The sequence below is a fragment of the Ipomoea nil genome, unplaced genomic scaffold (assembly GCF_001879475.1).
Source record: "Ipomoea nil cultivar Tokyo-kokei standard unplaced genomic scaffold, Asagao_1.1 scaffold2480, whole genome shotgun sequence".
Taxonomy (NCBI): domain Eukaryota; kingdom Viridiplantae; phylum Streptophyta; class Magnoliopsida; order Solanales; family Convolvulaceae; genus Ipomoea; species Ipomoea nil.
In genome coordinates, this window is record NW_017618908.1 from 1,701,254 (window position 1) to 1,714,104 (window position 12,851).

General features: G+C 35.5%; 1 protein-coding gene across 1 annotated transcript; it reads left to right on the forward strand.

The window, feature by feature from the left end:
* The first annotated feature begins 4,480 nt into the window (after positions 1–4,480).
* LOC109152912 (CSC1-like protein At1g32090) lies at positions 4,481–9,524 on the forward strand. Its single transcript, XM_019300599.1, has 11 exons — positions 4,481–5,035; positions 5,683–5,835; positions 6,031–6,166; positions 6,582–6,683; positions 6,780–6,899; positions 6,975–7,055; positions 7,231–7,571; positions 7,658–7,903; positions 7,995–8,319; positions 8,396–8,629; positions 8,992–9,524. The coding sequence occupies exons 1-11, from the start codon at positions 4,722–4,724 to the stop codon at positions 9,388–9,390; spliced, it is 2,451 nt and encodes an 816-aa protein (XP_019156144.1). The 5' UTR covers positions 4,481–4,721; the 3' UTR covers positions 9,391–9,524.
* Positions 9,525–12,851: the final 3,327 nt, after the last annotated feature.

Sequence of the window (12,851 nt, forward strand, 5' to 3'; positions counted from 1 at the left end):
GGGACCCTTCTACAAAAGGGGAGTTGGTGATTTGCTTCCAAAACCTAATTGGCATCAATAGCTTTTTAGAAATTCATATTATAATTTTTTAAGAAAATTTTTATGAGATCGTCGCACGAATCTCAATTACTGAAACACAATTTATATTTTAAAAATCTACAATTCTAATATTAAAATACATAATTTATACATCATTTAAAACCAGGGTCTATCTTGCAAGGTGAACCCTGGTCCATGGTATAACAACTCCACTAAAGTTCCCCTAAGAAAGAAAACTTTAAAGTGGAATTGAGCTGGCTATTGGATATGGACATCAACTTGAAAATGATAGATGGTGAAATTATATTGAGGAAAATTGGACCACTAAATAATTATAAAGCGCACCAGTCTCTTAGTGACATACTATATATATATTAAACAAACTTCAAAAATTATGTTGGACCACCGTGGAATGTGGATAAAATTGTGTAATAAGTGTTCTTTTTAACTTAATAATCAGAGTAAATGTATTAGGTTTGAGTTTTGAGAAAGTTCAATTACCTTTTGTTACTTTTTGATGTTTTACTTGGCACAAATATGATTAGTACTGGTATATATAAAAAGTGTTTTGTTACTTTTTGAGGTCCTACCGATATAAACCGGATTAGTTCCGATTCTGGTGTAGTAACAAGTAGTGTATCATGACTGAGAAAACTTATGATTTGAATAAAAAAATGTTGGACTAAATATTAAAAAAAAAAAAATTTTAACAGGTTTAATTAGAGAAAAAAATTAAAAATTTAAAGAAGTTTTAAGCTATTATTACTTTTTAATTGGTGATAAAATTTAATTGTTTAAACAAGTATGGATCAGATGAGCACTCTATCAAGTATCTTTCCAGGTATGGGAAGATGAGGTCCACAAAAATTGACACAAAGGAAAACTTTTGTACTCCTTGTTCTTTTTTATTAATTTAAACAATATAATAAATTTCTTATTTTCAATGTCAAAAGACACTTATGTATTTTGTATGGTTTATAATTATTTATGTTATTTAGATTGTTTCAAATAATATTTCTTATCACTTTTTACAATACTTGATGTAAGAGCGCAAACAAGCTAGACTGAGCTTGAACCTAGGTAAGCTCAAGTTTGAATTTGAAATAGTTATAGTGATTTGAGTTTGAACTTAACCTCGATCGAATTAAAAAATAGTTTCAAGGTTGGCTCACTAATTTTGATAACGTTCGAGTTCAAGGGTGTAGTTATATATAAATGAATATTTACTTATTTATAATAATCCGAACAAAGTTTTGACTGAACGACTTGACTCACTTACACCTCTAACTTGATATAATCAAGCACACCAAGCAAGGTTTTGTTTTGTACGAACAACAAGTATCTATCTATTGCATCTAGTGCGACCATATATCACAATGACTTATCGACTCATAAATTAAAAGGCCAATACTTAGTACCCGTAAAAAACCATCATAGAATAAGGTGAAACTCTCACACTCTAATAAGTGTGAATGCTTGATTCTATATCCTTACCCACCTCTACAGGCGGTGAGTATCCCCAATAGAGATTTTAGAATGGTTTTTAAAGAAATATAATTTTATGTACAGGAAAACCTTAGTTTTTAATTAAGATGGGTAAAATCCACCAAATCAGTGAAATCGCTCTATGATGCGCATTATGTGCACTACAAGTACCCAGTCGGGCACGTAAACTCCATGCGCCTGTTGAGCGTGTTATTCCATTTATATTTTTTTTTCCTTCTTTTCATTTTTTCTCATATTCTCTCTCTTAATTATTTATGTAAAAATTCCCCAAAATCCATAACAATTTAAACATGCCCTAGAGGATACTTTTATAATTAGTTTACTGTTAGTCAACTTTTTATATAAATAGCTTTTAATGGACGAAAAAGTAAGCATTGCCACATTGGCCGCATGTGCAACTAGTTGTTGCGTGTAGGGTGCTGCTTCTCGGAACACACACGTAACACTCAACAATTGAATTATTTATTTATTTATTTTATTTTGAGTTTTAAAAAAAATTAAAAAAGAGAGGGAATGCATTTATTCTTTCATCATTTTATTAAAAATTGACAAAAACGTGTGTAAGATTACCTTATAGATTCTTGTATATAAGACATGTCAGATCAAGATCAAATGTAACACACTAAAACTTATACTGAAAAATGTAATACTAATAATGAATAAAATGTTTATTATTTATATGAGAAAATGTAATACTTTTGAAGAAAAATGTAATGCTTATAATATGAATAATTAACATATGTTTTTTTTTAAAAATAAATTATCATACAGATTCATTTTTAATATACCGCATATTCAGTTTTTATATATTCATTTTAAATATATCGCATACTTATTATTTTTAATGTATTTTTAAAATTTATTTTGTATTAAATTAAAAATAATTATTAGTGACAAGCACCTTGTGCTCAAAGGGCACCTCTGTGGCTCCCCTTGAGGGAAGGTCACATGATCAAATTTTGGTGGTGGGGTATTGATTCTTTGGGTTACTGTAGTTAGAGAAAGTATAGAACATATACTATATTTTGTAATAGAGCCAATTGTATTATATAAAAAAAATATTAGTATAGTAAAAATAAATATTTATTCGTAGTTAATCTTGCAATGTAAATAAAGATTTATGGTATAATTTGTCTTTGTTCTTGGCAGAACTGCGGAAGCAATCCCAATCCGCAGCCTTATCCTTATCCCACCGGAAGTGTGGTGCGTCACATGGTTTCATCATACTCTTATCTTAATTCATTCAATTACTAATCATAACAATAATAATAAATTATATATTCCTGACCAATCATTTTAATGAATTAATCTAATTTGGCAATGAAAAGAAAGATTCTATAATAATGGATAACAAGATTTTGCCCAAAGACATTGATTCAAAGTAAAAAGATTTGTTTTGTATGCACGAGATTAACTCAATGGTTTAGTAGGCAGTGTTTGAGAGAAAAGATCAAAGTTTGAATTTTGTTGGTGGCAGCGTGAGAATTATGCTCAAAGTAGGCAGATCCCTTGTGCGCATCACCATTTAGCCCTGTCGGAATACAAATACGGGTGCCACATGAATAAAGATAAAATTTGTTGACTATTTTGAGTTACAAATACAAAAGAATACTTTAAAATAAACATTAAATAAGTAAATAAATAACTTTGGAAAAGACTTTTCTTTGTTAAAAGGGTGAAAGAAAAAGAAAGAACTTGATAAAGAAAGCTAGTCATTTTCATGATTCATCCATGTTTTGCAATAAAGTATACTATACTCTCCAAATATTATGTTTTGTTGTATTATTGCTGTCTAAAACGTCTGTTTTCCTATTAGAATCTCAATTGCAACTATTGTCAAATGTCAATTATTCAGGGTCTTGAAATTATATTAAAGAAGTTATATTATTTATGGTAAGTAAAATCATTTTCATCATTTATTGAAACATTTAGTATATTTGGAGGCTTGCTTAGATCAATCAAAATAAGTTTTGCTTTCTTTGACAGTGTAAAGGGATCATTGAGATGTGAGAGGCTGATCAATTAATGTGAAGAAGGTTTTTTATGCACATAAGTGTACAAGGTGTAACTTGGGGAGTTGAAGGCCCATGATTAATTCGACAAAGTTGAGAATTTGGTACAAAAGCAACTAGCAAGGTGGGGTTAACTCCTGTCACGAATATTAAAGGTTTGAGTTTGGGTTTGATAGGGAATACTCCTCGGGTATACTTCTCCATTCTTTTGGTGTATCTGCTCATATGGTTGGGTCAACTAGAAGGTCCAGTACTGACCTCAGGTCCCACTGACCCGACTTAAATAATAGTACTGAGCATGGTGAGGTTAATACCGGTACTTGGCCCCTTTTAGACTCGCCCCAACCAGCTTAAGTCGGGAAGTGCCACCCGACTTTCTTTACTTGAGGCCTTGGGCGTCTTTCCTCTGGTCAAACATGGTGGCCGCAAGATTGAGGAATCCAAGAATCTCCGTGCACGTGGAGGAATCAGCATGATTTTCGATCTGCCCGTGTCGCACATGCTGGGAGACCGACATGTGCTCCCTTCAGCCTCCTATAAATACTGCATTAAATGCTAATAGGACGGGCCTTTGGACACTTTAATTTAACCTTATTTAGCTCGAGAACTTTCGACTCGCGCTTAAGTCTTAAACCAACAAGCAGATTAGAGAAGTATTCACCTACAATCCGACCTCATCACTTCAGGGTTAGACTGTAAATTGTATAGTTTGAGGTGAAATCTCGAAACTAGATATGTTCTATTTACAATTTAGAATAAATTCATGAGGTCAATGATATAGTCGGATGAAGTCAAAAAACCTAAGTTATATTTAAAAAAAAAAAAAAAATAGCAAACGTCACAACTCACAAGACACCACATGCTGACAACTCAGACAACCTGTCTGGTTTCTTTCCTCTGGCTACAAGCTGAACAATCTAATTTTGTTATTGGCAGAGCAATACACAATATCAATCCGTAGAATATATTCCCAAACACCCATATGCTTGAATACAAAAGGGGGATACTAGGCCAATGCGTACTGTATCAACCAACTCTCAAGAAAAAAAATTCCTTTCTTCATTTAATTTAATACTGGGCAATATTAATTCAAGAAACTGAAGAAAGTGCTCATTTTTTATACCAAACTTTCTTCAAAAACACCACCTTTGATTGTGTTGAGGCATGGCAACTCTTGGGGATATTGGGGTGTCAGCTCTCATCAATATACTCACTGCTTTCTCCTTCTTGCTGGCCTTTGCTCTTCTGAGAATTCAGCCTGTGAATGACAGGGTTTACTTCCCCAAATGGTATATTGAGGGCAAGAGGAATAGCCCTAGGCTCAGAGGCAACTTTGTGCACAAATTTGTGAACCTCAATCTCAAGACTTACCTCACTTTTCTCAGCTGGATGCCTCAGGCTATGAAGATGAGTGAGTCTGAGATTATCACCCATGCTGGCCTTGACTCTGCTGTTTTCTTGAGGATTTATACTCTTGGGTAATGCAAAATTTCAAGATTTTTGGAGAATTGCTTGTTCTATAGTTTGGGTTTTGTTTATTTGGTGTTTCTTTGGGTGCCCATCTTGTGATCCTAGCCGAAAAATGACAATAATGAGATAAACTAGTTTAGGTTGCAGATAGCCGACCAATATGTTGGGCTTGTTGGAGTCAAACTTGTAACTTTGTGGTTACCAAAACAGACCAATTTGGTGTTTTTTGGGGTTATGATGGGGTTTGCAATGTGGGATGGTGTAAAAGTTTTGAGCTTTTTGTTTCTTTTGATAATTCTCCTTTGTTAGCTAATTGCATATATTATTCTTCCTTTTGTTGTTTTGGGAAAATTGTGAAATTTTTGCTGGAATTTGAACTTTTCTCCTTGTTTCTGTGAGAATTTACAGTATTTTGAGATGCAGAAATTAGTCAAATTACTGTAGACTGATGTGCCATAACCTCTGCAATTTGTTTACATTTTATGCTTTTTATGTTGTTGATTATATCTTAATTTCTCTGATAAACATTCCAAGTAAAGTTTATCTCCATGGCTTCTGCCTATACCTTACCCCTATTACACTTTCCCCATTTCTTCTTTATTCCAAATAATCGCCTTACGGGTTGGACTGATACTTCTCCTTTGTCATTTGATAGCCTAAAAATATTCGGGCCAACAGCTATTGTGGTGCTTTTGGTTCTTATCCCGGTCAACGTCTCAGGCGGAACATTGTTTTTCCTTAGCAAAGATTTGGTCGTGAGCGATGTTGATAAGCTGTCCATATCCAATATTAGTCCCAAATCTCTCAAGTAAGGCCTTAGTTCGTAGCGATAGTTTTGTTTATTTACCATATACTCGGAGAGAATCTGTTTTCTCGAGAGTAGTTGATTCCAGAATTTGGAAAGAATAGTCACATTTTTGGGTTTTGTGTATTTTCTTGTTCCTTATAAGTTTGTTTAGAGTTTAGCCAGTTTTCGTGAAATGCTCCAATGGTTTATTATCAGGTTCTTTGTGCACATAGGAATGGAATACTTGTTCACGTTTTGGACGTGCTTTATTCTGTACAAGGAATATGGCCGAGTGGCGTCGATGAGACTAAAGTTTTTGGCTTCACAAGGCACGAAAGCAGAACAGTTTACGGTGCGTTAAACGTAACATTTTTTGCCTATTTATACGCGGGAATGTTATGATGCTTCACTAGCTAGAAATTAAATCTGCATCGGGTTTGGGTACCAGAAATTGAAGCATGTGCTCCATCTCAACTAAAAGCCTAAGCTGATAGACATTTATGTTAATATATATTAGGCTCTGATACCAAATTGAAGTCTAAGCTGATAGTTGAATTGCACATTTATGTTTATATATATTATATGCTCAACACCAGACTGACCAAATCTATTCTAGTTTGCTATGGAGTATGTACCTATGGCCAACTTAATTTGCACCGGGCATGATTAGTTTGGAGCACGATACAGTACAGATTGCCCGCAAATCTGTTCCAGACGTTTCCTTTGTTCTATTTGATATGTAAGCTCGGTTCTGATGTCTCTTTCAGGTTATTGTAAGAAATGTACCGCATCAATCTGGCCGTTCGATTTCAGACAGTGTAGAAAGCTTTTTCAAGAAGAACCACCCAGATCACTATCTTTGCCACCAGGTATTCTTGTTTTCGTTTCTTGTTCTAAAGATTCCTCCTTTTTGACCCACGGATGCTAACTCGCTATTTGTTTTTATTGGATTACGTTTTACCTAGGCTGTCTATAATGCAAACAAGTTTGCCAAACTTGTCAGGAAACGAAATAGGCTTCAAAATTGGCTGGATTATAACCAGCTTAAACTCGAAAGAAATCCGGGCAAGAGGCCGACCAGTAAGGTATGCACTTTCGGGACTTAATCATACCAATACGTTCTGTTCTGACACTATACACTTCGTGTGATCGATCTTCAGACAGGCTTCCTTGGACTTTGGGGCAAGAAAGTCGATTCGGTTGAGTACTATAAACGCCAGATTAAAGAGTTTGACAGAATGGTAAGGTTTGTGTTGAGCATATAACCATTAATGTGCAATCCAATTATCAGCTTAAGCTTTTAGTTGAGATGGAGCACATGCTTCAATTGTTTGAAGTAAAAAACGGGTGAACTTTTTTCACTTTCTTTCCCCCAACTTAAGAGTATATCCCTCATATTTCCATTGCGTTTTTCAGTTGACAATAGAGCGGGAGAAGATTCTTAAGGACCCGAAGTGTATCATTCCAGCTGCCTTTGTATCGTTCGATTCAAGATGGGGGGCAGCCGTTTGTGCCCAGACTCAACAAAGTAAGAACCCCACGCTGTGGTTAACGAATTGGGCTCCTGAGCCTCGGGATATATTCTGGAAGAACCTATCGATATCATTCGTTTCGCTGAGCATCCGGAGATTGGTGATAGCGATATCGGTTTTTGCTTTGGTCTTTTTCTACTTGATACCTATCGCCTTCGTGCAATCACTGGCAAATTTGGAAGGTCTAGAAAAAGTTGCCCCTTTCCTCAGACCGTTAATTGAATGGTAATCTAAACGCATTCTTTTTCCCCGATAGAAAGCAGTATATGATGTCTTAATAGTTTTACGTTTAAATATATGCAATCGTGCAGGAAATTCGTAAAGTCTTTCCTACAAGGTTTCCTTCCGGGTTTAGCTCTAAAGATTTTCCTGTATGTTCTTCCAACCATTCTGATGATCATGTCGAAGATCGAGGGGCATGTGGCATTTTCAGTGCTTGAAAGGAGATCTGCAGCGAAATATTATTACTTTATGTTGGTTAATGTATTTCTGGGGAGTATTATAGCAGGAACAGCATTCGAGCAACTCGACGCTTTCCTTCACCAATCAGCTACCCAGTAATACCCCTCACTCTTACCTCAAATGTGTTCTCGTTCTGTTTCTGTTGATTGCTTATAGAGTTAAATTTAAGTGAGGACTTGTTTGCAGAATACCGAGGAACATTGGAGTATCGATACCTATGAAAGCAACTTTCTTTATTACATATATAATGGTTGATGGGTGGGCTGGTATTGCGGGCGAGATTCTTCGATTGAAGCCTTTGGTCATTTTTCATCTCAAGAACATGTTCTTGGTGAAAACCGAAAGGGATAGGGAAAAGGCAATGGATCCCGGGAGTGTAGACTTTCCCGAGACTCTCCCGACTCTTCAACTCTACTTTCTTCTCGGTATTGTCTATGCTGTGGTTACACCAATCCTCCTTCCTTTCATACTCGTCTTCTTTGCTCTTGCATATCTTGTATATCGCCATCAGGTTAGTACTCCATAATTTAAAGCGTTTTCATAACGTTTGTATTATATATATACATATGGATTTGTTATTCGTGTAGGTAATCAATGTTTACAACCAAAAGTACGAGAGCGCGGCTGCATTTTGGCCCCACGTTCATGCTCGTATAATAGCAAGCTTGTTGATATCGCAACTGCTTTTGTTGGGTCTGCTCAGCACTAAAAAAGCTGCAAACTCGACTCCTCTGCTTGTTGTGTTGCCAATTTTGACGTTAGCGTTTCATAAATACTGCAAGAACCGATTTGAACCCGCATTCAGAAGATATCCTCTCGAGGTTCGTTAGTCTTACTTTCATATCTACGAACATGCTAATAGTTGGATTGCACATTTATGTTTATATTATATTATATGCTCAACATGCCCCCTCACGTGTGCGGGCTGATTACTTTTGATTGGCTCCAAGTAACACATGAACCCTATGACCTTTGGCATGTGCTTTAATACCAAATTGAAGCCTTAGCTAATAGTTGGATTGCACATTTATGTTTATATTATATTATATGCTATTATTAGTCGAGATGGAACACATCCTTTAATTTGTTGTCAGAAGTCAGAACTGTATTTCTTGTGGTCCAAGAAAGAGTAATTGGCGACGTGCAATCCAACTATCAGCTTAAGATTCTTCTCGTTTTTCAGGAAGCAACGGACAAGGACATGCAAGACGATCCTGAATCGAATGCCAATCTGAAAGCTTTATTAGCTGATGCATATCTGCATCCAATCTTCAACTCATTTGAAGAAGTAGAGTTGGTCGAGGTGAAAGTCGACAAAAACCAGTCTCCGAGCCCAGCTAGTGAACCCGACCACGACAAAAACCAGTCCCGAGCCTCGAGTAGTCCATTAAGCGAGCTCAGTTCTCCATCTCCGACTCATCATCAGCATGCCCATAATCATGACGAAGACGAGCAATCACAGAAAGTCCAGCATTATGAGGCCGGGCCGCCTGGTGATATCTTTCACTATGAATATCAGCAATCTGAGTATATGTATCACTATGATGTGGAGTCATCATACCATCATGGATATCATTACTAGAAGGAATGATAGGTGAGTTCTTCTTAGATCTCTAACATAATTAATTAGTTTTAATTGTAAATTATCCCCTCAGTGTAAATGCAAACTGGTTTTTTAACAAGTTTTTATTTATATTATTGGATTGTTTTCGTGAAGAGGACTTGTTAATTGTTATTTAGGGTTTAGGGCAAGAGTGGTGGGAGCTTTTGGGATTGGGTTTTTAAAAAAGAACCTTTCACAAAACTGTTGAGCTGAGGTGTGAGGACGTCTGGAGTGGGTGATTCCACATTGTCACAAGAAAAACCGATTAACCACAGGTCAAATAATTGAACTGATCGGAATTTTTGATTATCGGTTATGGAGTTAAAAAGTTTTCAATTATTTTAATTTTTTGATTTTTTAGTTAATTTACCTTCTCAATTGTGGATAGTCAAGAATAAAAAATAATAATAATAAAAAAGAATCTGCGACGGTAGAGGATGCTCAATTTTCGTGATTGTTTCACAACGGTAGCAAAAAGTCCAAGGCTTTCTGTGATTTTAGTATCTGCTGCGACTGTTGTACAACAGTTGCGAAAAGTCCTTTACAGCAGTATCGGATGAGCTGTTTTGTACTAGTAATAGCTATCATATGTTGTATTTATAAACACGTAATTAAAGAATAAATATTAGTTTGTAGACAAGTATTAGTGCAATTATCATATCAAGTAGAAAAAGAAAGAATATATTATGTTGATCGTGATATTTATAAGACTTGTCGAATTGTAATTTCATAGAAACTGCTTGTTTTTCAATTCAATCATATGAGTTTTATTGATGTATCACAATCAAAGTTGTTTTCTTTGTTCCAACTTCCATGTTACTTTGCTTGATAACGTAATCAAAGTTACGTTACGTTGTATACATACATTTTCCCACAAGATTAGAATCATGGGTTGTTTCAACTTTCATGGCATTAAAGAAAAAACAAGATTTTAAGTGGAATTAGATCTTTAAAGAGCCACAACTTTAATTGAATAGACATACCAACTAATTAAAGAACAAGGGAGTAATCATGATCAAAATTATGAAAAGCAAGATATGAAGTGAAATCGAATCTCTAAAGAATCAAATTTTTTTAGCTAGGAATCTACGATCTATGTGTTTTTGATTGCCCACGTGATGGTATCCTTTCGTTCTTTGATTTATGAAAAAGTCTACCACTGTTATTCAAATGTAAGTTCGGGATGAAATCCGTCTTGTAATCCTAGTCGGTGAAAGATCACAAGGAACAAGGCTGCCTATAGCTTACTGGCACAAACCGAGAATGGTAATAAGTAACTCCCACAAATGGTTTGAACTTTGAACCTTGTGTCAGAGAGTAACCAACATTCGAGTTTAGTGGCATCTTGACATTGTTTTTAAAAATAATATAGAAATTAATAATTAAAATTATTTTTGTTGATAAAAGTATTTAAAATATGATTTTCTCTTTCTCAACCCTTAAATAAAAAAAAAAAACATCTTTTAATAAACTTAACTAGTATGCACACAATAGGGGTGTAAAATATTAGAATGGTAGAAAAGTCAATAATCGATCTTCACCTAAAGACCCAAAGAAAAAGGTCTATGAGAAAAAAAGATAACCTTTGAGCATTTGAATTAAGCTTCTTCTTCCTCGTGCTAAAGGCTAATTTGTAGTGCTTTGCAAAACGTCACATAGCTTGATTTATTGGTGGAGTAAGTCAATTTTACCTCTTATTATGTTTGAAGTGACAATTCAAGAATATCAAATAATATTGCATCTATAACCAACTTGGTTGCCGTAAGGGATTGTGCATTCTCATCCTTAACTCCTTAAGAGAGGTCGGGAGGGATCGTGCATTCTCATCCTTAACTCCTTAAGAGAGGTCGGGAGTTCGAAGCCCCTCGCACTTTGTGAATGCTACTGATTCTATTACATTGTAGTATTTGTTCAAACATACTTTCTCAACCTAATGAAGCACACAGAGTCACCTCCACTAAGGCTTGATCTCATGATGACCTCCCACATGGGAGAGGTACTTGGCAACACTTTACCTCTTAATTGGACTGGCCTGATGCAAATAGGGATTAATCTGAGACCTTGAGGCTCGATCTCATAACCTCCCACATGGGAGATGTCACTACATGTCATGTGAGCACAAGGTGCTTGGCAACACTCTACCTCTTAATTGAATTGACCTGATGCAAATAAGGATTAATCTGAAACCTTGAGGCTCGATCTCATGACCTCCCACATGGGAGATGTCACTACATGTCATCTGAGCACAAGGTGCTTGGCAACACTTTACCTCTTAATTGAACTGACCTGATGCAAATAGAGATTAATCTGAATCCTTTCGTACATTAGAGTCTACTTAAGATACCTCATGGTCTAACCTAGTCAGTGGACGGCGTATACATGTGGTCACTAATCGTAGTACAGGACAAATTAAAGAGCCCGTATTAATTGGGAACTTTTGGTCTTTATCAATCCATATCACTTTCAGAGCAACATTTATTCTTACTTTACATTTTACAAGCACTAAGTTCCACTTTTGCAAAATAATTTTGTTGCCCTCTTTTCCTGGAGAAAAGAATTCGTATTGATGGGGATAACAAGGACCCATCCTCGACCAATGGAGGACTTTAAAAAAAGCCCCCAATGCAAGTAGTGCAAACTTTATACCAAAATCCATCTTTTACATATGCCATATAATGTATATGATCAACCATACCATTTAAGAAGCCTAAATATTTGGAAAATCAATAATAATGAAACAAGCATGAAAGAGGCATCGAGTGAGTGTAACATGATTCTCGTATCAGTAGAAGGTCATGAGTTTGGTTCTTTCCTAAATTGAGCTCGTCGTATAGGGTTTCCTCTGTGTGATTTTACCTCTCATGTGTGGTTTGTAGATTATTACACAAGAACGGTTTTTACCCAATGCATATTCTCAGATAGTGATTACGAGTTTTCCTCATCACCCAAGCAATCAAAATAGGCTTATTAGCTTACCAAGCTAGCCTGCCCGCCCTACTACATTGCTATTTAATAAAGTGGAGCGGACTTGGCGGGCCAATATGCCATTAATATTAGAAAAATTAAGGGTATGTTTGGTGAGTAAAACTGAACAGAATACTAAGTCTCAATAGATTTGTGTCATATTGTTCGAGTCTTGGTATGAGTATACATATGTGTCCCAAGTTAAGCTATTTTGTTATACCCTCTTGACAAATCAACTAGATCATATTGTTAAGCTATTTTGTTATACCCTCTTGACAAATCAACTAGATCATATTATTACGCTAATCGGTCCAATTATTTAGTAAATTTAATATATATATCTCTCAAATATGATTGGGGGTTCAATAATTGAAAACAAATAATAAGAATTAGAAGCATATAGTAGTGGATAGATCATTATCTATTTATGTGATGTTTGGGTGGGGTTGGTATCCACATAACCTTAAAGAGCAGTA